This window comes from Ranitomeya variabilis, chromosome 2, assembly GCF_051348905.1.
Source record: "Ranitomeya variabilis isolate aRanVar5 chromosome 2, aRanVar5.hap1, whole genome shotgun sequence".
Taxonomy (NCBI): domain Eukaryota; kingdom Metazoa; phylum Chordata; class Amphibia; order Anura; family Dendrobatidae; genus Ranitomeya; species Ranitomeya variabilis.
In genome coordinates, this window is record NC_135233.1 from 183,775,262 (window position 1) to 183,802,376 (window position 27,115).

The following is a 27,115-nucleotide window of genomic DNA, read 5'->3' on the forward strand; positions in this document are numbered from 1 at the left end:
GACATGCATATTCTAGAATACCTGACGCGTTAGAATCGGGCCACCATCTAGTATATGCATATATATTATATATATATATATATATATATATATATATATATATATATATATATATATATATATATATATATATATATATATATATATATATATATATATTATATATGCTTGTTAACCCCTTCAGTGGACACTGAAAAAAGTATATAATAAAACCTGTCAAACTATGCTTTTTCATCCCAGTGGACTAAAACAGAATCAAAAAGTTGAATGGAGATAAAATTGGTAGATCTAAAAACACCACACCCCCATACAGCTCCATAAGTATAGAAAAAAAGTTATAGCTCACCAAAAAAAAAATTGTGTAGTAGCGGCAAACCATTATTTTTTTTTCATGTTAATGTGTACTCCCTGTAATGATACTGACCCGAAGAATAAAGCTGTCCTTTATCACTTAAAACCACACTGTGAACGGCATTTAAAAAAAATCCTTTTTTTTTTTATTCTGCCTTTCAAAAATGGAAATAGAAAGCGATCCAAAAATATTGTGACTGAAAATGGTACCAATAAAAACATTAACTTGTCCTGCAAAAAACAAGCCCTCAAATTACTTTATTGGCATTAATATAGAAAAAGTAGTAGTCTAATCACTTATACCACTTGAGGAACAGCATAAAAAAACACATTCTTCACCTGCTGTAGATTTTTTTTTTTTTTTTAAATTCTGCCTTCCAAAGATTGCAGTAAGACTCGGCGCACATTTGTCCTGCGCTCTACGCTGAGCGCTTACATCAAGGTCTCTGAACTACTTGATTCGGACAGAACCATCGGCAGAGGATTCCTTATAATGAGGCAGATGGAGACACTGTGGATGTCGTCTGGTGGTGTCAGTCTTTTTAGGCGTGCATAAAAGTGTGGTTCGCCATAGTTTTGTGCACGACTGAAAAGGACACCGCTGAATAGAGGCTAGACATTTCTGTCTAATTTACTTGTCCTTGTCTCTACAGTACATTGCAATAGCAGATTTGCAATTTTCACTCACTAACATCCACTACTGCTTGTTTTCTGGAAGACGCTCATGATGTCAGTTATCACTACACCTCTAGATAAATTGTCAGAGGGGTGTAATTTCAAAATAAGGTCACTTTTCTACGATAATTTGATCTCAGAGTCAAATAGCACTCCTTCCCTCCTGAGTCTTGTAGCTGAGCTGTACTGTAAAGCCACATATGGGGTATTTCCACATTCAGCAGAAATTGTGTGACAAATTGGGTGCAATTTTTACTACTTTACCCATGTGAAAATATAAAATCTTAAGCTAAAACTAAATTTTTCTGCTAAAAAATGTACTGTATTTTTCGGACTATAAGACGCATCGGACCATAAGACGCACCTAGGTTTTAGGGAGCAAAAAAAACTTTGGTCAATTCTGTACTTAATATCCCCTATCCTGGTATATATGGTCAAGTGGTTCCCATCCTGGTATGCATGGCCCCTCTCATCCCTACCCTGGTTTGCATGGCCCCACTCATTTTACCCTGGTATGCATAACCCGTCTCATCCTTATCCTGGTGTGCATGGCCCCCTCATCCCTAACCTGGCATGCATGTCTCCTCATCACCATCTTGGAATGCATGGCCTCCTCATCCCTATCCTGGTATGCATGGTCCCCCTTATCTCTAGCCTGGTAGGCATGTCCCCCTCATCCCTATCCTGGTATGCATAGCTCCCATTTCCGTCCTAGCATGCATGGCCCCCCTTTCCGTCCTAGTATGCATGGCCCCATCCTTATCCTGGTATGATTAGCCCCGTCCTGGTATGCAGGGCCCCATCAGAAAAACTTATTAAAAGAAACCAAACCATTATACCTGCCTTGCTCTGCATACATAGTCCTTGTGTGGAGAGCAGTGAGTATTCCAGCAGCTGTCCTTCGGCTTGTTAGAAGCACGTGACGTCCCTGCAATGCGCTGCTTACAAGCATAAAGCGGCTGCTGGCACCAGAACAAGATACTGCGAGTGAGCGTAGGAAGGTTAGTGTAATGGTTTGATTTTTTTTTTTTTTTTTTCTGTTGGGGCATACATACCAGGACGTGGATGGGGCCTATCATACCAGGATAAGGATGTGGCCATGCATACCAGGATGGGGGACTATTATACCAGGATAAGGATGTGGCCATGCATACCAGGATGGGGATGGGGGCCAATCATACCAGGATAACATTGAGGCCATGCGTACCAGGATGCTATTAAAGAGAAATGAGTATTCACTGCCCTCCACGCCCATGGGCGTGGAATGTAGTGATTATTCATTTTTCTTTAGCAGCGGGCACAGTCGTTAGAAGCAGCCACCGGCTCCTGCCTCCTGTGACCCGCTGCCGCTCCCCCACCACAGTCAGAGCCATTTTACTCCACGTTTTTGGAGGAAAGAAGTGCGTCTTATAGTCGGAAAAATACAGATTCTTTTTTCTTCACTGCCCAAGGGTATGAAATTATGTGACACATCTGTGATGTCAATTTGATCACTGCACTCTTAGGCTAGGTTCACATTGCGTTAGGGCAATCCGTTTAGCGCTAAGCACTAGCGGATTGCGCTAACGCAATGTCTTTTAAGGGGTCGCGTTAAACGTCCCTGCTAGCGCAGATCCCCGATTTGCGTGAGCGGGGAATGGACCTCGGGCGCGCCGCGGATGCTGCAAGGAGCGTCCGAGGCGCGCTACAAAAGAATGTCACATCGCTAGCGCGTGCCGAAAATGACACGCGCTAGCAATGCGCTTTAACATTGCCGGCAATGGGAGCGCTAACAAACGCGTTGCACGGCGTTAATTTCTAAAACGCAATGGGAACCTAGCCTAAAATGATTTCTTTTGAGAGGTGTAGTTTGTAAAATAGGGTCACTTATAGGGGAAGGGGGTTTTCTGTTCTTCTCTCACCTCACAGGCTCTTCCAGTGGGTCAACCATATTAGCAAAATCTGCACTGTAATATGGCACTCCTTGCATTTTGAGTTTTCCTCTGTACCTAAAAAGTAGTTCCCGATGTACATGTAGTGTATTGGCACACTCAGGAGAAGTTTCACCACAAACTGCAGTCCATTTTTTTTCTATTCACCTATATAAAAGTTAAAAACTTGGGGCTAAAACAACATTTTAGCGGTAAACATGGAATTATTCTTCCTTCTCCACCCAAAGCTATAAAATTCTGAAAGGCACATGTGGTGTCAGTACACCCCTAGATGAATTCCTTGAGTGGTGTGATTTGTAAAGTGGGGTCAATTATGGGGTGGGGGGGGTTCTGCTGTTCTGGCACCTCGGGGTCTCTGCCAATGTGACATTGCACCCTCAAACCATTCCAGCAAAATCTGAATTCTAATATGGTGCTCCTTCCTTTTTGAACTTTGCTTTTGACCACATATGGGGTGTTTGCATACACAGGAGAAATTGCATAGCCTTTTTGAAAATTAAAAACTGAGGGCTAAATCAACATTTTAGTGGAATAATGGTAATTTTCAATTGACTCAGCCCAATGTTATACAAATCTGTGGACCACCTGCTCAATACACCCCTAGTTGAATTCCTCAAGTGGTCTCGTTTCCAAAGTGGAGTCACTTGTGGACATTTCTGCTATTTTGGCATGTCAGAGGCTTTTCAAATGTGACATGGTGCACGCAATCTATTCCAGTCAGAATTGCGCTCCTTCCTTTCCGAGCCCTGCCATGTGCACAAACAGAAGACCAAAAAGAGAAAAACGAACATACGGTCAAAAACGAGCGTAGGACATTAGCTAGAAGATAAAAAAAAAAAAAAACTTTATTAGACAATGGGTGGTAATAGTTGGCACTACATGCAGAAGAGTGCCCATACTTGTATAAAAACAGTGAATTAATACCGATGAAAAGGAACAAGACTTGGACCAGGGAGCACTGACTAGGTAACTGTCAGCTGCCTAAATAATACTGATTCCACATTGCTTAACAGTATGCACTGTTTCTTGATGTTTGCTGCATACATATGACTACTGGCATCACTTGGTCATGCTAATTCTCTCAGTGCACCGCTCCAATTATTATAATCATGATTACATTTTTAGGACACCTATCCTCTGCATGTTACTCTCATGCAGATTTTTGAATGACTAGCTGAAGGGACTGGCGTTGCCTGGGCATAGTAACTAACTGCGGTTACTTAAAACAAATTATAATGATTATCCTCCATCCCATAGTCCTGTGCCCATATACCCATCATACACATGCTCTATCCTATAGTCCCGTGCCCATATACCCATCACACATATCCTCAATCCCATAGTCCCATGCCCATATTCCCATCATACATATCCTTCATCCCCTAGTCCCATACCCATTTACCCATCACACATCCTCCATCCCATAGTTCAGTGCCAATATACCCATCATGCATATCTTCCAACCCATAGTCCCGTGCCCATATACCCATCACACATCCTTCATCCCATAGTCCTGTGCCCTTATACCCATCACACATCCTCCATCCCATAGTCCTGTGCCCATATACTAATCGTGCATCCTCCATCCCATAGTCCCAAGCTGGGTGGCACTGAGCAGGGAGTTCCTGGAGATATGCTGTTACGTAACCTGGCAGTGCAGCTCTGTGTGCGGCTGCCGATGATACTATTTTCTACGCCGGTAACATTAGAGCGTGGCAGTAATAGAGGAGGGGTTGATTCATTTCTGTCATGTGCTCTCTGCTCCTTTCTGGGGGGGGCACACAATGGCTGGGTGCTTATGTTCCCGGGGATGCTAGATTTCTCCCACCCGGTCAGTGTCTGCTGAAGTGTTGTGGAGTGGGAAAACTGTTGCTCATAGCAACCAATCACAGCTCAGCTTCTTTTAAACATCTCTGGTGAAATGAAAGATTATATATATATATATATATATATATATATATATATATATATATATATATATATATATATATATATATATATATATATAAGCTGTCAACACTTTACCACTGGTCTCCAGTACTATTCCCAATGGTCTTCCAGTTTTTCCTCTAGCAAATATGTCATCTTTTTTACGCATTAATGTATACGGTATTTACTAATTCATGTATATGATTTGCAACGTTCAGTTTGCATCCGATTGTGTGCACAAATAGTGGTTTTCCATCACATATAGGGTATCTGCGTATTTGGGAGACATCGCACAGCACATTTTGGCATCCATTTTCTCCTATAACACTGACTTTGACTTCACGACTCCACAGTCCTTCCAGCAAGATCCCCCATATCTCTAATTTGAGCTTTAGACAATAGGCTTTTGAGGATTCATTATAAGGGTAAGTTCACACTGGGTGTTTTTGCTGCTTTTTTTTTCTGCAGCAAAACCTGATCTTCTTAGCAGGAAAGAAGCTGCTTAACCCCTTCCCGACCTTTGACGCATACGCTGCGTCATGAAAGTCTGTGCCTTCCCGACCTATGACGCAGCGTATGCGTCATGGAATGATCGCGTCCCTGCAGATCGGGTGAAAGGGTTAATTCCTATTTTACCCGATCTGCAGGGAGAGGGGGAGTTGTACTTCAGCCTAGGGGGGGTGGCTTTGCCCCCACGTGGCTACGATCGCTCTGATTGGCTGTTGCACTTTCAACAGCCAATCAGAGCAATTTGCAATATTTCACCTATGAAAATGGTGAAATATTGCAATCCAGCCATGGCCGATGCTGCAATAGCATCTGCCATGGCTGGAAATCATGTACTGGCCCCCCCCACCGCCCCCGATCTCCTCCCCAGTCCTCCGTTATGTCAGGTACCCCCCTCCGTCCCCCTGTTCGCTCCCCCGTGCTCCTGTCCGCTCCCCCGTGCTCCTGTCCGCTCCCCCCGTCCTCCGATCCCCCCCCCTGTGCTCCGAGCCACCCCCCCCCCACCCCCTCATACTTACCGATCCTCCCGGTGTCCGGCCGTCTCCTCGCTGGGCGCCGCCATCTTGGAAAATGGCGGGCGCATGCTCAGTACGCCCGCCGAATCTGCAGGCTGGCAGATTCGTTACAGGTACATTTTGATCGCTGTGGTAGGTTCTACCACAGCGATCAAAATAAAAAAATAATAAATAACCCCCCCCCTTTATCACCCCCATAGGTAGGAACAATAATAAAATAAAGAAAATATTTTTTTTTCTTTTTCCACTAGGGTTAGGGTTAGAACTAGGGGTAGGGTTAGGGTTACGGGTAGGGTTAGGGTTAGGGGTAGGGTTATGGCATGTGCACACAGAGCGGATCGGCCGCGGATCCGCAGCGGATCGGCCGCGGATCCGCAGCGGATGGGCAGCGGATCGGCCGCGGATCCGCAGCGGATCGGCCGCGGATCTGCAGCGGATGGGCAGCGGATCGGCCGCGGATCTGCAGCGGATCCGCAGCGGATTTGCCGCGGATCCGCAGCGGATTGGCCGCGGATCCGCAGCGGATTGGCAGCGGATTGGCCGCGGATCCGCAGCGGATTGGCCGCTGCGAATTCGAAGCAGTTTTCCATCAGGTTTACAGTACCATGTACACCTAAGGAAAACCAAATCCGCTGTGCCCATGGTGCGGAAAATTCCGTGCAGAAACGCTGCATTGTATTTTCCGCAGCATGTCAATTCTTTGTGCGGATTCCGCAGCGTTTTACACCTGTTCCTCAATAGGAATCCGCAGGTGAAATCCGCACAAAAAAACACTGGAAATCTGCTGTAAATCCGCAGGCAAAACGCAGTGCCTTTTACCTGCAGATTTTTCAAAAATCGTGCGGAAAAATCTCACACGAATCCACAACGTGGGCACATAGCCTTAGGGTTAGGGTTGGAATTAGAGTTAGGGTTGGAATTAGGGCTAGGGTTTGAAATAGGGTTAAGATTAGGCTTGTGGTTAGGGTTACGGATAGGGTTAGGGGTGTGTTGGGGTTACAGTTGTGGTTAGGGTTGGGATTAGGGTTACGGTTGGGATTAGGGTTAGGATTAGGGTTGGAATTAGGGTTACGGTTGTGTTGCGGTTAGGGTTGTGGTTAGGGGTGTGTTGGGGTTAGGGTTGTGATTAGGGTTATGGCTACAGTTGGGATTAGGATTAGGGGTGTGTTGGCGTTAGTGTTGAAGTTAGAATTGAGGGGTTTCAACTGTTTAGGCACATCAGGGGTCTCCAAACGCAACATGGCGCCACCATTGATTCCAGCCAATCTTGCGTTCAAAAAGTCAAATGGTGCTCCCGCCCTTCCAAGCCCCGACGTGCGCCCAAACAGTGGTTTACCCCCACATTTGGGGTACCAGCGTACTCAGGACAAACTGGGCAACAACTGTTGGGGTCCAATTTCTCCTGTTACCCTTGCAAAAATAAAAAATTACTTGCTAAAACATAATTTTTGAGGAAAGAACAATTATTTTTTATTTTCACGGCTCTGCGTTATAAACTTCTGTGAAGCACTTGGGGGCTGAAAGTGCTCACCACACATCTAGATAAGTTCCTTGGGGGGTCTAGTTTCCAAAATGGGGTCAATTGTGGGGTTTTTCTACTGTTTAGGCACATCAGGGGCTCTGCAAATGCAATGTGACGCCCGCAGACCATTCCATCAAAGTCTGCATTTCAAATGTCACTACTTCCCTTCCGAGCCCTGACGTGTGCCCAAACAGTGGTTTACCCCCACATATGGGGTATCAGCGTACTCACAACAAACTGGGCAACAAATATTGGGGTCCAAATTCTCCTGTTACCCTTGTGAAAATAAAAAATTGCTTGCTAAAACATCTTTTTTGAGGAAAGAAAAATGATTTTTTATTTTCACGGCTCTGCGTTGTAAACTTCTGTGAAGCACTTGGGGGTTGAACGTGCTCACCCGACATCTAGATAAGTTCCTTGGGGGGTCTAGTTTCCAAAATGGGGTCACTTGTGGGGTGTTTCTACTGTTTAGGCACATCAGGGGCTCTGCAAATGCAATGTGACGCCCGCAGACCATTCCATCAAAGTCTGCATTTCAAATGTCACTACTTCCCTTCCGAGCCCTGACGTGTGCCCAAACAGTGGTTTACCCCCACATATGGGGTATCAGCGTACTCACAACAAACTGGGCAACAAATATTGGGGTCCAAATTCTCCTGTTACCCTTGTGAAAATAAAAAATTGCTTGCTAAAACATCTTTTTTGAGGAAAGAAAAATGATTTTTTATTTTCACGGCTCTGCGTTGTAAACTTCTGTGAAGCACTTGGGGGTTGAACGTGCTCACCCGACATCTAGATAAGTTCCTTGGGGGGTCTAGTTTCCAAAATGGGGTCACTTGTGGGGTGTTTCTACTGTTTAGGCACATCAGGGGCTCTGCAAATGCAATGTGACGCCCGCAGACCATTCCATCAAAGTCTGCATTTCAAATGTCACTACTTCCCTTCCGAGCCCTGACGTGTGCCCAAACAGTGGTTTACCCCCACATATGGGGTATCAGCGTACTCACAACAAACTGGGCAACAAATATTGGGGTCCAAATTCTCCTGTTACCCTTGTGAAAATAAAAAATTGCTTGCTAAAACATCTTTTTTGAGGAAAGAAAAATGATTTTTTATTTTCACGGCTCTGCGTTGTAAACTTCTGTGAAGCACTTGGGGGTTGAACGTGCTCACCACACATCTAGATAAGTTCCTTGGGGGGTCTAGTTTCCAAAATGGGGTCACTTGTGGGGGGGTTTTACTGTTTAGGCATATCAGGGGCTCTGCAAACGTAACATGATGCCCGCAGACCATTCCATCAAAGTCTGCATTCCAAAACGTCACTACTTCCCTTCCGAGCCCCGGCATGTACCCAAACAGTGGTTTACCCCCACATATGGGGTATCGGCGTACTCAGGAGAAACTGGACAACAACTTTTGGGGTCCAATTTCTCCTGTTACTCTTGCAAAAATAAAAAATTCTGGGCTAAAAAAATATTTTTGAGGAAAGGAAACACATTTATTATTTTCACGGCTCTGCGTTATAAACTTCTGTGAAGCACTTGGGGGTTCAAAGTGCTCACCACACATCTAGATAAGTTCCCTTGGGGGTCTAGTTTCCAAAATGGAGTCACTTGTGGGGAGTTCCTACTGTTTAGGCATATCAGGGGCTCTGCAAACGCAACCTGATGCCCGCAGAGCATTCCATCAAAGTCTGCATTTCAAAACGTCACTACTTCCCTTCCGAACCCCGACGTGTGCCAAAACAGTGGTTTACCCCCACATATGGGGTATCATCGTACTCAGGAGAAACTGGAAAACAACTTTTGGGGTCCAATTTCTCCTATTACCCTTGGGAAAATAAAAAATTGTGGGCTAAAAAATCATTTTTGAGAAAAGAAAAATTATTTTTTATTTTCATGGCTCTGCGTTATAAACTTCTGTGAAGCACTTGGGGGTTCAAAGTGCTCACCACACATCTAGATTAGTTCCTTGGGAGGTCTAGTTTCCAAAATGGGGTCACTTGTGCGGGAGCTCCAATGTTTAGGCACACAGGGGCTCTCCAAACGCGACATGGTGTCCGCTAATGATTGGAGCTAATTTTCCATTCAAAAAGCCAAATGGCGTGCCTTCCCTTCCGAGCCCTGCCGTGCGCCCAAACAGTGGTTTACCCCCACATATGGGGTATCATCGTACTCAGGACAAACTGGACAACAACATTTGGGGTCCAGTTTCTCCTATTACCCTTGGGAAAATAAAAAATTCTGGGCTAAAAATCATTTTTGAGGAAAGAAAAATTATTTTTTTATTTTCACGGCTCTGCGTTATAAACTTCTGTGAAGCACCTGGGGGTTATAAGTGCTCACTATGCATCTAGATAAGTTCCTTGGGGGGTCTAGTTTCCAAAATGGGGTCACTTGTAGGGGAGCTCCAATGTTTAGGCACACAGGGGCTCTCCAAACGCGACATGGTGTCTGCTAACGATTGGAGCTAATTTTCCATTCAAAAAGTCAAATGGCACGCCTCCCCTTCTGAGCCTTGCCGTGCACCCAAACAGTGGTTTACCCCCACATATGAGGTATCGGCATACTCAGGAGAAATTGCCCAACAAATTTTAGGATCCATTTTATCCTGTTGCCCATGTGAAAATGAAAGAATTGAGGCTAAAAGAAATTTTGTGTGAAAAAAAAGTACTTTTTCATTTTTGCGGATCAATTTGTGAAGCACCTGGGGGTTTAAAGTGCTCACTATGCCTCTAGATGAGTTCCTTGTGGGGTCTAGTTTCCAAAATGGGGTCACTTGTGGAGGAGCTCCAATGTTTAGGCACACGGGGGCTCTCCAAACGCGACATGGTGTCCGCTAAAGATTGGAGCCAATTTTTCATTGAAAAAGTCAAATGGCGCTCCTTCCCTTCCGAGCCCTGCCGTGCGCCCAAACAGTGGTTTACCCCCACATATGAGGTATCAGCGTACTCAGGACAAATTGGACAACAACGTCCGTGGTCCAGTTTCTCCTTCTACCCTTGGGAAAATAAAAAAATTTCGCTAAAATATCATTTTTGTGACTAAAAAGTTAAATGTTCATTTTTTACTTCCATGTTGCTTCTGCTGCTGTGAAACACCTGAAGGGTTAATAAACTTCTTGAATGTGGTTTTGAGCACCTTGAGGGGTGCAGTTTTTAGAATGGTGTCACTTTTGGGTATTTTCAGCCATATAGAACCCTCAAACTGACTTCAAATGTGAGGTGGTCCCTAAAAAAAATGGTTTTGTAAATTTTGTTGTAAAAATGAGAAATCACTGGTCAAATTTTAACCCTTATAACTTCCTAGCAAAAAAAAAATTTGTTTCCAAAATTGTGCTGATGTAAAGTAGACATGTGGGAAATGTTATTTATTAACTATTTTGTGTCACATAACTCTCTGGTTTAACAGAATAAAAATTCAAAATGTGAAAATTGCGAAATTTTCAAAATTTTTGCCAAATTTCCGTTTTTTTCACAAATAAACTCAGAAATTATCGACCTAAATTTACCACTAACATGAAGCCCAATATGTCACGAAAAAACAATCTCAGAATCGCTAGGATCCGTTGAAGCGTTCCTGAGTTATTACCTCATAAAGGGACACTGGTCAGAATTTCAAAAAACGGCAAGGTCATTAAGGCCAAAATAGGCTGGGTCATGAAGGGGTTAAAAAATGCAGGTTTTGGTGTGTTTTTTTTTTTCTTTGTCCATGCTAATGTCCTTCGATTTTCAGCAGCAAAAACGCAGCAAAAAATACCTGCGTTTTTGTTGTGGTTTTTTTTTTTTCAACACCCATTCAAGTCAATGGGTGAAAAAATGCAGCAAAAACGCTGAAAGTGACATGCTCTATGTCCAAAAAACGCAGCAAAGCACAAAATACTGATCAAACAAAAAACCAATGTGTGTGTGCATGAGATTTCTGAAATCTCATAGGCTTTGCTGGCACTGTAAAAAGCAGCTAAAAATTTGCATAAAAAAGCAGCAAAATAACGCTCTGTGAACTTACCCTAAATAATTTGAAACCTCATTTCAATTATGCACCATTAGCTTCCTCTCCCTCCTTTTACTTTCTGGATGATGGGGCTACTTCTAAGGGGGGGAGGGGGGATCAGGAGGTCCCTGTTTTTCACAAAGGTGCTGGAGATGGATCCCACACCTGTCACACATCGATATTTCCAACCTGAAAATACCACTTAAATAAATTGTATGTTGTCATTCCATGATGTAATTTTTCCAGGCTCGGTTGGAGGTGCACAAGTTTGGGATTGGAGGTTATGAGAAGGAGAAACAAAGAAAATGTGAACAGGAGCGTGCTATAATGCTAGGAGCAAAGGTTGGTTTTTCCTGTTATGCTGAATTAGAGGCATAATAAAGACTATGAAGCTTTTTTTAAGCCAATAATGGACAAGATGACATTTCACATAGTATTTGCTAGATCACCTTGTCATGGTTTCCAACAAATAATAATTCTTTCCTGGTAATGTTTTTTAGCATCAATCAAGAAACCCTACTGCAGCGTTTTGTGTGCAGAAACATGCAGCTGACCATACATCCTAACAATTATCTGAATGTTACAAAATGATCTGTTACAATGGATTGACTTTTCTCCATTGGTTGTTGTGCATGTAGGGTTTGATTTAAATTTCGACTCTGCCATTTTGGATTAAATGTATAAAAAATGCACCCACAGAATAAAGCCATCTAATCATTATACCGCACAAGGGATGGCATAACAAAAATAAAACCAATTCTTGACCTGCTGTTGATTTTTTCATTCTACCTCCCAAAGATCGCTGTATGGCTCAGCTCATATTTATCCTGCACTCTATTCTGAGCACTTACAACGAGGTTTCCTTGTAAATTTCTGAAATATGCGATCCAGGTGGAGCTTCGGATAGAATATTCTTTGTAATGAGGCAGATGGAGGCACTGTGGAAGCTGTCTGGCCTATGATCCAGCGGTGTAAGTCTTTTTAAACCTCTTTTAAGGTGTGCATAAAATCACAGTCGGCCAGAGTATTGTGCACCTGTGTAAAGGACACTGCTACAAAAAAAAAAAAGACAAGTAACTGCTGCTTCATTAAAATAATTGGATCCCTCTGGGGTTTTATCTGAATCACATCATTCGGAGATTTAAGCGTAAGGGTATGTGCACACGTTCCGGATTATTCGCGGATTTTTCGCGTTTTTTGCGTGGATTTTCGGAGGTATTCTGTGGCAAAAACGCATTAAAAACGCATACATTATGCATCCCATCATTTCCAATGCATTCTGCATTTTTTGTGCACATGTTGCGGATTTTTCCGCAAAAAAAAAAAACGCATGCGGAAAAATACGAAAAAATGCGGATTTCCCACTGTTATTGAATTGGGAAGCTCCGGAAAAAAACACGAAAAATCCGCACAAACAGCACGACAAAACCGCGAGAAAAACGCATGCGGATTTTATGCAGAAAATCTCCGCATAAATTCCTGACGTGTGCACATAGCCTAAACCCCGATGTAGATGCTCATTGTGGAGCGCCGGATAAATGTGAGTGAAAATGTGATGTAAAATGTTCTAAATAATAGCTTCAACTCATTCTGCAAAAAAGCAAGTCCCTACGGGTCTGTCATTGGAAATATAGAGGCTTCCACATTACTGGCAACTCAAAAGCTCTGGAAAGCGCTATTTCTTCTCGCATCCAAAAGAAATCCAGCCAAATCTGCACTCCTAAATACAAATTTCCCTTCTCTTCTGAGCCCCAGTGTGCTACTTAAGTGTTCTGCTTTTCTCCAGATGCACGAACAGAGCACTACAATGCAATGGGCATTACAATGGCAGAATTGCAATTTTCACTCTGCAACATCCACTGCTGCTTGTTTATAGAGAACACAAATTTAGTAGTCACTAGTGATGAGCCAGTGTACTCGTTGCTCGGGTTTCCCAGAGCACGCTAGGGTGACCTCCGAGTATTTGTTGGTGTTCGGAAATTTAATTTTCCTTGCCACAGCCGGATGATTTATGGCTGTTAGCCAGCCTGAGTACATGTGGGGGTTGCCTGGTGGCTAGGGAATCCCCACATGTAATGAAACTGTCCTAATAGTCGCAAATCATCCAGCTGCTGCAATGAAAACTAAATCTCCGAGCATTCATAAATACTCAGAGGACACCCGAGCAACGAGCATACTCACTCATCACTAGTAGTCACTACACCAGTAGATAAATTCCAATATCGGTGTTAATGGAGTCGTTTGAGGGGGATTCTGTTCTTTGGGCACATAGGGACTTTGTATATGGAGTCCACAAACTATTCTACTATAATTTGTTCTCCAAGAGTCAAATGACACTCCTTCCCTCCTAAGTCTCGTCATGTGGCTAAACAGTACTGTACAGCCACATTTTGGGTATGTCCACATTCAGAAATTGTGACAAATTTTTGTGCCATTTTTACTCTTTTACTAGTGATGAGCGAATATACTCGTTGCTCGGGTTTCCCAGAGCACGCTCGGGTGATCTCTGAGTATTTGTTAGTGCTTAGAGATTTAGTTTTCCTCGCCTCAGCTGCATGATTTACGGCTTCTTGACAGCCTGAAGACGTGGGGATTCCCTAACAAACAGGCATTCCTCCCATGTATTCAGCCTGTCTAGCAGCCATAAATCATGCAGCTCCGGCAAGGAAAGCTAAATCTCCGAGCACTAACAAATACTCGGAGACCACCCGAGCAATCTCTGGGAAACCCGAGCAACGAGTACACTCGCTCATCACTATCTTTTACCCATGTGAAAAATATAAAATCTTGGGCTAAATTAAAAACTAAATTTTTCTGCTAAAAATGAAATTATTTTTTCTTCACTGCCCAATAGTATAAAAGTCTGTGACACGTCAATATGATCACTGCACCCTAAAATGAATATGAGGTGTATTTGTGAAATGGGGTGACTTATGGGGGTGAGTTCTGCTGTTCTGTCATCTCAGGGGCTCTGCCAACGTGACATGGCACTCTCAAACCAGTGCATCAAAATCTGCACTGTAATATAGCGCTGCTTCCCTTCGAGCTTTGCACTGCGCCTCAGTGGGATCGGTGGGATTTGTTGAAGCGTTCCAGAGTTGTTACCACATAAATTGGTCAGAATTGTAAAATTTGGCCTGGTCAGGAAGGTGGAAACAGGCTTTGGGGGTGGTGAAGAGTGTATAGCTAATGATTGTAACATTCTTTTGATATATTTTTGCAGTATGTAACAATGCTGTATAACACGAATGATTGATATATGTAACGTATCATATTTGAATTATAAATGAAAGTAACAATGTATTTTTGTTTTTAGCCTCCCAAAAGAGAATATGTGAATTATAAGCTTTATCAGGAAAAAATTAAGGAAAAGGAACTAGCGCAAAAAGAAAAAAGCATTATGGTATGAAAATTGCATGTTCTCATATTTTTGTATGCTCCTTTTATGGTGTACTTCACTTACTGCTATAACATACTTCATAGTATAGGATCTCACTATAAGAGCTGTAATGTGGAAGTTCTCAGCACCACCAAGCTGTATGTCATATGGGTATTTGGCTCAAATTCTGTCTCGTGACAGTGGGGCTTTAGGTTTTGTGTACGAAGAGTCACTAATGGAGAAAATATGAAATAATTTCACATAGTTATGAATGTTGCTTTTGAAAAAGTTTGAATCTTGATTGATTTATTAAACCTTTGCATTTTATTTTCTATGGAGGTGCCTTATCCCGTTAATATGGAAAAGGTCACTACATTGAAAGTAAACTTTTGTTTGTGTTCTTGCCTATTTTTTATGATGGCCACAAGTTAGTTGTTACTAGATCACCCATAGACTTAAAGAAGCACTCACATAAGTTTTTATCCTTTTACTAAATTGCAGTCTTCATATTATATAGCCATGTGTACTTAAAATTGCTCATTTAGCCCTTCTACCCAGTAAATGCTTCTCATGTAGCCACATAGTGACAGTGCAGTGCCGACACTGACAGCTGAGCGGCGTGAGAAGAGGTGCGGGGACCCATGGCATCGGTAAATCTGTGATCAGTAAATCTGACTGACCGATCACAGCATGATCGCACAGGAGGTCCTGAAATGTCAGCACCTATCGCTGATCTCAGCAGGAGCCCAGCACTGCTAATGGCCAAGTTCCTGCTGTGACTGCCAGAGACGGTGCCAGCATCACCCCTGGCTGTTCAACCCCCTAAATGCTGCAATTGCTCTCAATCTCATCATTCTGAAGACAACAGTGAGATTGGCTCCCCCACAACGTCATAGCAGGGGCGCGATCATTGCCATGGTGACCCAAGATCGTCCTGACGACCCCAGGTCACCAAGCTACAGAATTCTTCTTGGACCATGGACCATGCTCATAGCATGGTCAAAGAAGCTTATGTACAGGTGTAATTTAATCCCTTCATGATCGCCATAGAAAAAAGCAAACTGTTCTTTTTTTCACCATACAGCTGGAACAAAAGTGGAATAAAATGCGATCAAAAAGACGCATTTAAATAAAAATGGTATCTCTGAAAACCTCATCTTGTCCTGCAAAAAAAACAAGCCGCTATACAGCTCCGTCAGCTGAAAACTAAAAAAATATTATCCTCGGAATACAGCGATGCAAAAATAATTCCTTATTATTTCAAAACACTCTTTTTCGGTGATTCCTTTGTATCTCCGTTCATACTGCACCCACACACAAAATGATACACCATTTGAAAGGTAAACTTGCCCCCTTCAGCAAGAAAATAGCCAAACAAACCACACATCCACGGTGTTATCACAAAATACACTTTAAACATTAATTTTCATAAAACTGCAGTAATGAAAATTGACCTGCAGGTGGCACCACACTACCACAAAGCACAATACCACAAGGCTGAAAAAAATCCTAACACTTGCCTTGGGGGCTTTCCAGCTTGCCGAACTCCTTGCCCAGCCAATTTCAGGCAGGCACATATAAAACTAGCTATTGAACCCGTTCTACGCCCGGGTGGCGAGCATTTATATTGGAATATGGTCTCCATCCTGGTATGTGCTGCTCCCATCCTGTCATATGCTGCTCCATCCTGCGCCCCCATCCTGTCATGTGCTGCTCCACCGTGTCATGTGCTGCTCCATCCTGCGCCCCCATCCTGTCATGTGCTGCTCCACCGTGTCATGTGCTGCTCCATCCTGCATCCCCATCCTGTCATGTGCTGCTCCACCGTGTCATGTGCTGCTCCATCCTGCGCCCCCATCCTGTCATGTGCTGCTCCACCGTGTCATGTGCTACTCCATCCTGCGCCCCCATCCTGTCATGTGCCGCTCCACCGTGTCATGTGCTGCTCCATCCTCATCCCCATCCTGTCATGTGCTCCCATCCTGCGCCCCCATCCTATCACGTGCTGCTCCATCCTGCGCCCCCATCAGTGCGGGCGGCTGTGCTGAGTGCGGGCGGCTGTGCTGAGTGCGGGCGGCTGTATGTGGCTGTGCTGAGTGCGGGCGGCTGTATGTGACGTGGCTGTGCTGGGTGCGGGCGGCTGTGCTGGGTGCGGCAGCTGTGGACGGCTGTGCTGGGTGCGGTGGCTGTGCTGGGTGCGGTGGCTGTGCTGGGTGCAGCGGCTGTGCTGGGTGCAGCGGCTGTGCGTGGCTGTGGGAGGCTGTGCTGGGTGCGGCGGCTGTGCGTGGCTGTGGGCGGCTGTGCTGGGTGCGGCGGCTGTGCTGGGTGCGGCGGCTGTCCGTGGCTGTAGGCGGCTGTGCGTGGCTGTGGGCGGCTGTGCGTGGCTGTGCTGGGTGCGGAGGCTGTGCGTGGCTGTGGCGGCTGTGCGTGGCTGTGGCGGCTGTGCGTGGCTGTGCTGGGTGCGGCGGCTGTGCTGGGTGCGGCGGCTGTGCTGGGTGCGGCGGCTGTGGGTGGCTGTGCTGGGGGCGGCTGTGCTGGGTGCGGCGGCTGTGGGCGGCTGTGCTGGGTGCGGCGGCTGTCCGTGGCTGTGGGCGGCTGTGCGTGGCTGTGGGAGGCTGTGCTGGGTGCGGCGGCTGTGCGTGGCTGTGCTGGGTGCGGCGGCTGTGCGTGGCTGTGGGCTGTGCGTGGCTGTGGGCGGCTGTGCTGGGTGCGGCGGCTGTGGTCGGCTGTGCTGGGTGCGGCGGCTGTGCGTGGCTGTGGTCGGCTGTGCTGGGTGCGGCTGTGCGTGGCTGTGGGCGGCTGTGCGTGGCTGTGGGCGGCTGTGCTGGGTGCGGCGGCTGTGGGCGGCTGTGCGTGGCTGTGCTGGGTGCGGCGGCTGTGCGTGGCTGTGGGCGGCTGTGCGTGGCTGTGGGCGGCTGTGCTGGGTGTGGCGGCTGTGCTGGGTGTGGCGGCTGTGCTGGGTGCGGCGGCTGTGCTGGGTGCGGCGGCTGTGCTGGGTGCGGCGGCTGTGGGCGGCTGTGGGCGGCTGTGCGTTATTGTGGGAGGCTGTGCTGGGTGCGGCGGCTGTGCGTGGCTGTAGGCGGCTGTGCGTGGCTGTGGCGGCTGTGCATGGCTGTGCTGGGTGCGGCGGATGTGCTGGGTGCGGCGGCTGTGCTGGGTGCGGCGGCTGTGGGTGGCTGTGCTGGGTGCGGCGGCTGTGCGTGGCTGTGGGCGGCTGTGCTGGGTGCGGCGGCTGTGGTCGGCTGTGCTGGGTGCGGCGGCTGTGCGTGGCTGTGGTCGGCTGTGCTGGGTGCGGCGGCTGTGCGTGGCTGTGGTCGGCTGTGCTGGGTGCGGCTGTGCGTGGCTGTGGGCGGCTGTGCGTGGCTGTGGGCGGCTGTGCTGGGTGCGGCGGCTGTGCGTGGCTATGGGTGGCTGTGGGCGGCTGTGCTGGGTGCGGCGGCTGTGCGCGGCTGTGGTCGGCTGTGCGTGGCTGTGGGCGGCTGTGCGTGGCTGTGGGCGGCTGTGCTGGGTGCGGCGGCTGTGCGTGGCTGTGCTGGGTGCGGCGGCTGTGCGTGGCTGTGGGCGGCTGTGCGTGGCTGTGCTGGGTGCGGCGGCTGTGCGTGGCTGTGCTGGGTGCGGCGGCTGTGCGTGGCTGTGGTCGGCTGTGCTGGGTGCGGCGGCTGTGCGTTGCTATGGGTGGCTGTGCGTGGCTGTGGGCAGCTGTGCTGGGTGCGGCGGCTGTGCGTGGCTGTGGGCGCCTGTGCGTGGCTGTGGGCGGCTATGGTCGGCTGTGCTGGGTGCGGCGGCTGTGGGCGGCTGTGCGTGGCTGTGCTGGGCGCGGCGGCTGTGCTGGGTGCGGCCATTTTCTTGGTCCTGCTCCCGGAGTCGGCGCCTGCGCAGTCCGCGCTTTCCGGCGCCATTTTCTTGAAGACACTGCAATGTGTCTTCAAGAAAATGGCGCCGGAAAGCGCGGACTGCGCAGGCGCCGATTCCGGGAGCAGGGGGACAGTCACGGCCCGGAAGCGCGTCGGTGGAACGGGTCAGGTAAGTATACTCACCCTCCGCCTCTTGGCTCGTCCCTGCTTGTCCGGTGGAGATCGCGGTGTGCGTTCAGCGCTTACGCATACCGCGATCTCCTGGGAGCGTCGCTCTGTGCGGTCCAGACTGCGCTTGCGCTTGCGCAGTCTATAGAGGCTTCGGACAGAGTGACGCTCCCAGCGTTATATTATAGATATTTGCTACATATGTGGACGTAGAATAAAAGTAAAACTTTACCTGTTTAAGACTTCAGCTTTAAAACTGAAGATATAAATTAATTCAGCCTAAAAGGGATCAGCCTAAAAGACCGGTTCTGAACCATCAGACTTTTCAATGACTGTTCAATAATACCGAAAATCTATCTTCCTTCTAAGGTTGCATCTTATTGGTGACCTGGACTCACCTCTGGTTCCAAGTAAAAAAAACTGCAGCATTGACATAACTCAGACTGTACATTGTTTCCCGATGGGAGAGATTGGTGGAAACAACCTTGCAAAACCCAGCTTCCGAACAGTAGATGATGGTAGTGAGAGACCTGTAACAAATTTCAGTATGCAGTCAGGTGCTCTGCTTTGTCAGCAGACCGTCACAGCACCCGCAGCTCCCAGTTACGAGCAATGGAAATGAAAGTGAAAGCACTAATGCACGTGCAATAGCGGGCGCTAACAAGCGATCAGTGTCATTGATGAGAGGGTGCGGGGCTCATTTCTCAGAGCTCACACCGCGTCAGCAGAAAACGGCCACCATCCTCTGCTGGCTCAGTCTCCCGTCTGGGCTCTCCCGGTACTAGTCTGGTCGGAGTTGCGCCCAGCAACTCCTCAGGAACCGGCGGTCCCCAGGGATCCACAGCGATGGCCAGGTGAGTCCACTCTGGGTGATATAAATGCAGGATATAGGACAGGATAATGGGAGCTCTCTGAGACACGTCCTCTTAGCTCCTCTACATCGCCATGCCCCTAGTTTTGTAAATTTTGTTTGCAAAAATTTGAAATTGGTGGTCAAATTTGAACCCTTCTAACTTCCTAACAACAAAAAATGTTTAAAAAAAATTGTGCTGATTTAACGAAGGGCATAAGAATGAAAAGTTAGAAAATTATGAGATTTTCCAAATTTTATCCAAATTTCCGATATTTTTCCAAAAAAATGCATGTTGTAGCAAACGTATCATGAATTTCAATATATCACGAGAAAACCGTTCCAGAACCAGTGGGATCCGTTAAAACGTACCAGATTTATTACCTCATAAAGTGACAGTGGTCAAATAAAAAAAAATAATTGAGGCTTCGTCCTAAAGGTGCAAAGTGACTCAGCTGTCACTCACATCTTCTTGGCGCCGGGCGTCGCCTCCTCAGCGCTGTTTTGAAATGATGCGGCGCCTGCGCTCTTTTCTTCTGCCTTAGGCAGGCGCCGTGAGCGCTGGCCGTCTGTCCTCTGTGCGTGCGTGCGTACGCCCTGCCTGTGAATCCCAGCCACGCAGTGTCTTATGATTTATTCATACTATGGGGCTGGGATTCCTGGGCATGCGCATTGCGTGTCTAAGCCTCTCACCCTCTCCCACCGCCTGCTACACACACACACACACACACACACACACACACACACACACACACACACACACCAGCTGTGAGGATTTGGCAAGTTTCCAGGCGATTGCACGGAGGAGGGATCACCTGAGTATGCACACGCTGTAGCAGGCGGTGGGAGAGGGTGAGAGGCTTAGACACGCAGTGCGCATGCCCAGGAATCCCAGCCCCGCAATGTGAATAAATCCCAGCGGGGCTGGGATTCACAATCAGGGCGGCCGCACAGGCGCAGTCACCGAGACTGCATATGAGGAAAGATGGGCAGCGCTCACTGCGCCTACCATTATATTATAGATACTATCTACCATGGCCTCTTCAAAGTGATTTAATATTTTTCTTGGCGAGCCATTACTGGAGGACATTTTTTGCAGATATTTAGGTAACTGTTTGAACTCTTTTCTGGACACATTATTTGAGACACTTGCTTTATGATCACCAAGGTTGGAACCCCCCCCCCCCCCAATCTGATTATCTTTCAGCTTACCACCTTCAATCATAAACTCTGTGTTCTGGTGTGCTGTACACACACACATACGGAGTGTGTGCCAGGGCACAATTATTAGGTCGCAGGACAGCACATTTTGGAAGTCTTATTTGGGCAGAAATTGAATTTTTTTTTTTTTTAATTCATAGGTCTCTTTCAAAATGGCAAGAACCATCCACTTATAGACAGGAGTTTTCCCTACCGTTCACTTTCATAACTCTTTCTTGCCTGGCATAATTCGTCTCACTTCATCTCTATTGTGAAAACTTTTCACAGTAGTATCCATTATAGATTTATCTAATGATTTCCTGGTTTAGGATCAGGACAAGACATGAAGCTTCTTTTTTTTTTTTTGTATTATTTTGGAAAATATAGAACCTACACTTTCAGATTTTAAAACTGACACTGTTCATATAGTTACGGTTTGAAGTATGATCCCTTTGGTCCAGATGTACAGGTGCTTCTCACAAAATTAGAATATCATCAAAAAGTTAATTAATTTCCGTTCTTCAATGCAAAAAGTGAAACTCATATATTATATACAGTGGGTACGGAAAGTATTGAGGCCCCTTTAAATTTTTCACTCTTTGTTTCATTGCAGCCATTTGGTAAATTCAAAAAAGTTCATTTTTTCACATTAATGTATAGTCTGCACCCCATCTTGACTAAAAAACATGGATATGGAGAATTTTTTGCAAATTTAATAAAAAAGAAAAACAAATATCACGTGTCATAAGTATTCAGACACTCATATTTTATTCACATGCTGTCCATTTCCTTGTGATTGTCCTTGAAATGGTTCTACCACTTCATTGGAGTCCAGCTGTGTTTTATTAAACTGATAGGACTTGATTTGGAAAGGCACACACCTGTCTATATAAGACCTCACAGTTAACTGCATGTCAGACCAAATGAGAATAATGAGGTCAAAGGAACTGGCCAAGGAGCTCAGGGACAGAATTGTGGCAAGGCACAGATCTGCCAAGGTTACAACAGAATTTCGGCAGTTCTCAAGGTTCCTAAGAGCACAATGGAAGAAGTTTGGGACCACGAGATATTGACCTAGCCGTCCAGCCAAACTGAGCAATCGTGGGAGAAAAGCCTTGGGGTGAGAGGTAAAAAAAACAAAAAAAAAAATCATGATCACTGTGGCTGAGGTCCAGAGATGCAGTAGGGAGATGGGAGAAAGTTACACAAAGTCAACTATCACTGCAGCCCTCCACCAGTCGGGCCTTTATGGCTGAGTGGCTCGACGGAAGCCTCTCCTCAGTACAAGACATATGAAAGCCCGCATAGAGTTTGCGGAAAAAAAACACATGATGTACTCCCGAACAATGAGACGAAGATAGACCTTTTTGGTGATAATTCTAAGCGGAATGTGTGGAGAAAACCAGGCACTTCTAATCACCTGCCCAATACAATCCCAACAGTGAAACATGGTGGCGGCAGCATCATGCTATGGGGGTGTTTTTCAGCTGCAGGGACAGGATGACTGGTTGTCATTGAAGGAAGCATAAATGCGGCTAAGTACAGAGATATCCTTGATGAAAACCTCTTCCAGAGTGCTCTGGACCTCAGACTTGACCGAAGTTTCACCTTCCAACAAGACAATGACCCTAAGCGCACAGCTAAAATAAAAAAAGGAGTAGCTTCAGAACAACTCTGTGACCATGCTTGACTGGCCCAGCCAGAGCCCTGACCTAAACCCAATTGAGCATCTCTGGAGAGACCTGAAAATGGCTGTCCACCAACGTTCACCATCCAACCTGACGGAACTGGAGAGGATCTGCAAGGAAGAATGGCAGAGGATCCCCAAATCCAGGTGTGAAAAACTTGTTGCATCATTCCCAAGAAGACTCATGGCTGTATTAGCTCAAAAGGGTGCTTCTACTCAATACTGAGCAAAGGGTCTGAATACTTATGACCATGTCATATTTCAGTTTTTGTGTTTTAATAAATTTGCAAAAATTTCTACACTTCTGGGTTTTTATTGTGTGTATGTTTATATTAATGAGAAAAAAATGAACTTTTTTAATTTTACCAAATGGCTGCAATGAAACAAAGAGTGAAAAATTTAAAGGGGTCTGAATACTTTCCGTACCCACTGTAGAGTCATTACAAACAGTGATCTATTTCAAGTGTTTATTTTTGTTAATGATTTTTGGGTTTTCTTTAGCTGTAAGCCATAATCATCATTTCAGTAAATTAGAATACTTAATAACACCAGCTTGAAAAATGACTTTAAAATCCGAAATGTTAGCCTACTGAAATGTATGTTCAGTAAATGGGCACTCATTACTTGGTCTGGTCTTCTTTTGCATCAATTACTGCATCAATGTGGCGTCGCATGGAGACAATCAGCCTGTGGCCCTTCTAAGGTGTTATGGAAGCCCAGGTTGCTTTGATAGCATCCTTCAGCTTGTCTGCATTGTTGGGTCTGGTGTATCATCTTCCTCTTGACAATACCCCATAGATTCTCTATGGGGTTAAGGTCAGGCGAGTTTGCTGGCCAATCAAGCACAGTGATACTGTTGTTTTCAATCCAGGTATTGGTACTTTTGTCAGTGTGGACACATGCGAAGTCCTGCTGAAGAATGAAATTTCCATCTCCAAAAAGCTTGTCAGCAGAGTGACGCATGAAGTGCTCTAAAATTTCCTGGTAGACAGCTGCACTGACTTTGGTCTTGATAAAACACAGTGGACCTACACCAGCAGATGACATGGCTCCCCAAACCGTCACTGATTGTGGAAACTTCACATTAGACCTCAAGTAGCTTGGATTGTGGCCTCTCCACTCTAAATGAAATGCAAATTTTACTTAAATCTGAAAACACCTTGGACCACTGAGCAACTGTCCAGTTCTTTTTCTCCTTTTAACACACCCAATGCTTCTGGCGTTGTCTATTGGTCATGAGTGGCTTGACATAAGGAATGTAACACTTATAGCCCATGTCCTGGTACGTCTGTGTGTGGTGGTTCTTGAAGCAATTACTCCAGCAGCAGTCCGCAACTTGTGAATCTCCCCCAAATTTTTGAATGGCCTTTTCTTAACAATCCTTTCAAGGCTGTGGTTATCCCCGTTGCTTGTGCACATTTTTCTACCACACTTTTTTCCTTCCACTCCACTTCCCATCAATATGCTTGGATACAGCACTCTGTGAACAGCCAGCTTATTTGGCAATGACCTTTTGGGGCTTACCCTCCTTGTGGAGTGTGTTAATGACTGCCTTCATTTGTCAAGTCGGCAGTCTTCTCCATGATTGTTGAACCTACTGAAACAGACTAAGGGACCTTTTTAAGCGCTTAGAAAGCCTTTTCAGGTGTGTGTAATTCTAATTTACTGAGATAATGACTTTTGGGTTCATGCTTCTTGAACCAAAGGCAGCATGAACCTGACTGGCTCTGTAATTTCAGCCAGTTATGTTTTCTCCATGCCCCTCTGCCCTTGAGTGACAGGTCTCTCCCTGTGTGTGTGTGTGTGTGTGTGTGTGTGTGTGTGTGTGTGTGTGTGTGTGTGTGTATAGGAAGGATCCAGGGGAGCAATACTTTCACTTTTTGATGATATTCTAAATTTGTGAGAAGCACCTGTAGCTAGAAGCATAGGAGACACGTTCACATTTTTTGAGGATTTTAGATCATGTAGTTTCTTTGGAAATGGTTTGCTAAATTTTGCATTAGAGTCTGCATAGGTAAAATATTAACAAATACTCCTATGACATATCGGATGGAAGCCTGTACAGTTTTTTTCCTTTTCTCTATCTCTCTTCTGGCTTGAGTTATGAGGAGAAACTTAAGGGCATGCAACATAGAAATTATCATTTTTTTTCAAAACATTGAAAATGTAAAATAAAACACACTAAAGTATATATAATTATTTTTCTTCACATTTTGCTTTCTCGAACACACTAATATCAAAGAACAGAGTCTTGAAAGAATTAAATATAGAGGAAAATTGCATTGGTGCACTTGAAATAGAATGACCTATGTATAAAAAAGAAAGTGTCTCGTCTCTGAAAATATCATTCTCCTCTTATTACCATTAGGTGTAAAACTGGAACATTTACGGTAATCTATTACATTGGTTTCCGTGTCTTAATATTTGCTTTAACTCTTTATTTTTTCCCCACCAAGAAATTCCCGATTTACAGTATTCAAATAGAAACTATTGTATTTTCTAATAGAACCTGGTGCTACAGAAAAATAGACATACACACTGTATTAGTCTTGCTCCCAATGTAAATATATGTAGCAATCTATTCCCACTGTACTTAATAAAAGGTCTCGGTCGGGTAACACAGAAAGATAGAAATTTACGGTACTCCCTGTACTTTCTCCTCTTGCCCATGTGAGTTTTTGTGAGGTGGTCTAATTATGCCGCTTTGTCACCTAATAGGACTGTGCGTTTGTCTTATCACCTGGATTTGTTATGTTTTTAATCTTACTATTCTACGGAAATTAATACACCAATAAAGATGTTATTCCATGGATCTGGATCCTTCCTCGAGTGGTTTAATCCACAGTGCTATATATATATATTTTTTTGTAGTTTTCCATACAATTTACAAGAGATGTACAGTCCATAATGAAGTTAAATGGTAGCCAAATAAAACTTTACTTTGTTTTCTCCCTTATTTTACTACTTTTAGGAAAATGGTTTTGAACCAACGAGGAAAAAGCAAAAACAAGGAAAGACTGACAGGTAAGTGTTTTTGGCCTAATAATAATAATTTTATTTATATAGCGCCAACAAATTCCGCACCATTTTACAATTACCACATTTTTCATATTAAAAGACACATTTATTTTTTTCCTCCAAATTTGGGAGGAATAATGGGAGTACTTCTTAAAATCTGAAGTAAGCTTACCGGGGGGTGGTGGAGGGGGGTCGCAAAAGGCAGGGTTGCTGCTTTAGGAGGCCGGTGGCAGCCGAAGCAAGGCAGTGCCTGGGCTGTTAGAAGATATTGCGCCACTGAGTTCCGTGTGCCCGTGAGCGTGACACCATCCATGTGGCATACGTACAGTAGTTTGCGAAAGTATTCACGTCCTTGATATTTTTTGTATTTTGCTAGCTCACAACCTGGCATTTTATAGATTTTTTTTTTTTTTCTTACTGTTTGGGGAAGGTTTGCATGAGTTCATGTACAAAAAAAAAAAACAAAAACATGCCTACAACTATGAAAATTTGATTTTGTTTTTTCAGTAAAGCAATCAGCAAACAGGACAAAATAACTGAAAACTTCAGTGTGTATTCACCCCTAAAGTCAGTACTTTGTAGAACCTCCTTTTGCGGCAATTACATAATACATTATATAACCCAGCCCTGACTTGTACTTCTGAATAACTTTGTCCCAGACTTGTTTGGAGATCTTCTTGGTGGTGTTTGGTTAGTGGTGTCTATTGCTTAATGGTGTTGCAGACTCTGTAGCCTTCCAGAAAAGCTGTGTATATAATGACAGACCATGTGACACTAAAGGCCCCGTCTCACTTAGCGAAGCTAAAGCGATCCCGACAACGATACGACCTGTCAGGGATCGTTGCTGCGTCGCTATGTGGTCGCTGGTGAGATGTCAAACAGTGAGATCTTCCCAACGATCGCTGCTGCGATCTCACTGTTTGACATCTCACCAGCGACCTGTACAACGATGTCACATGGGAGCTATTATGACGATTCAGTGTCTGAGTCGTCAACGAGGTCGTTGGTAAGGTGTCAAACACAGCAATGTGTGCTACCCAGCGGGACCTCAACGATCAAAAAAAGGTCCAGGCCATTCCGACACGACCAGCGAATTCACAGCAGGGGCCTGGTCGCTGCTACGTGTCACACATAGCGAGATCGCTACTGAGGTCGCTGTTGCGTCACAAAACTTGTGACTCAGCAGCGATCTCGCTTAGTGAGACGGAGGCTTTAGAGTGCACACAGGTGAACTTCCCTTCACTAAGCATGTGACTTATGAAGGTCATTGCTTGCACCAAATTTTTTTTTTTGTTTTTTTTTTTTAAGATCAGGATAACATAGCATCAGCAATGACACTGTAAATTTACCAAAAGTACATATACAAATCTTGCTTTTCAGACAACAGTTCTTCATAACTTTTTTTAAAATAGTATATAGATACATAGTTGGATCTACATCAATTCCTTGTAACACAAATTTGGGGGAAACAGTAAGAGAAAGAAAGAACAGACTAACTACATAGAAGGGTAATAGAGGAAGGAAGAGAATCTCTCTT

General features: G+C 45.1%; 1 protein-coding gene across 1 annotated transcript in view; it reads left to right on the forward strand.

The window, feature by feature from the left end:
* Positions 1–27,115, forward strand: part of FSAF1 (40S small subunit processome assembly factor 1) — a 68,940-nt gene that overhangs the window by 29,856 nt on the left and 11,969 nt on the right. The window contains exons 4-6 of the mRNA XM_077283280.1: positions 11,669–11,764; positions 14,739–14,825; positions 25,532–25,584. Coding sequence (XP_077139395.1) covers positions 11,669–11,764; positions 14,739–14,825; positions 25,532–25,584 — 236 coding nt within the window. The remainder of the gene's footprint in view (positions 1–11,668; positions 11,765–14,738; positions 14,826–25,531; positions 25,585–27,115) is intronic.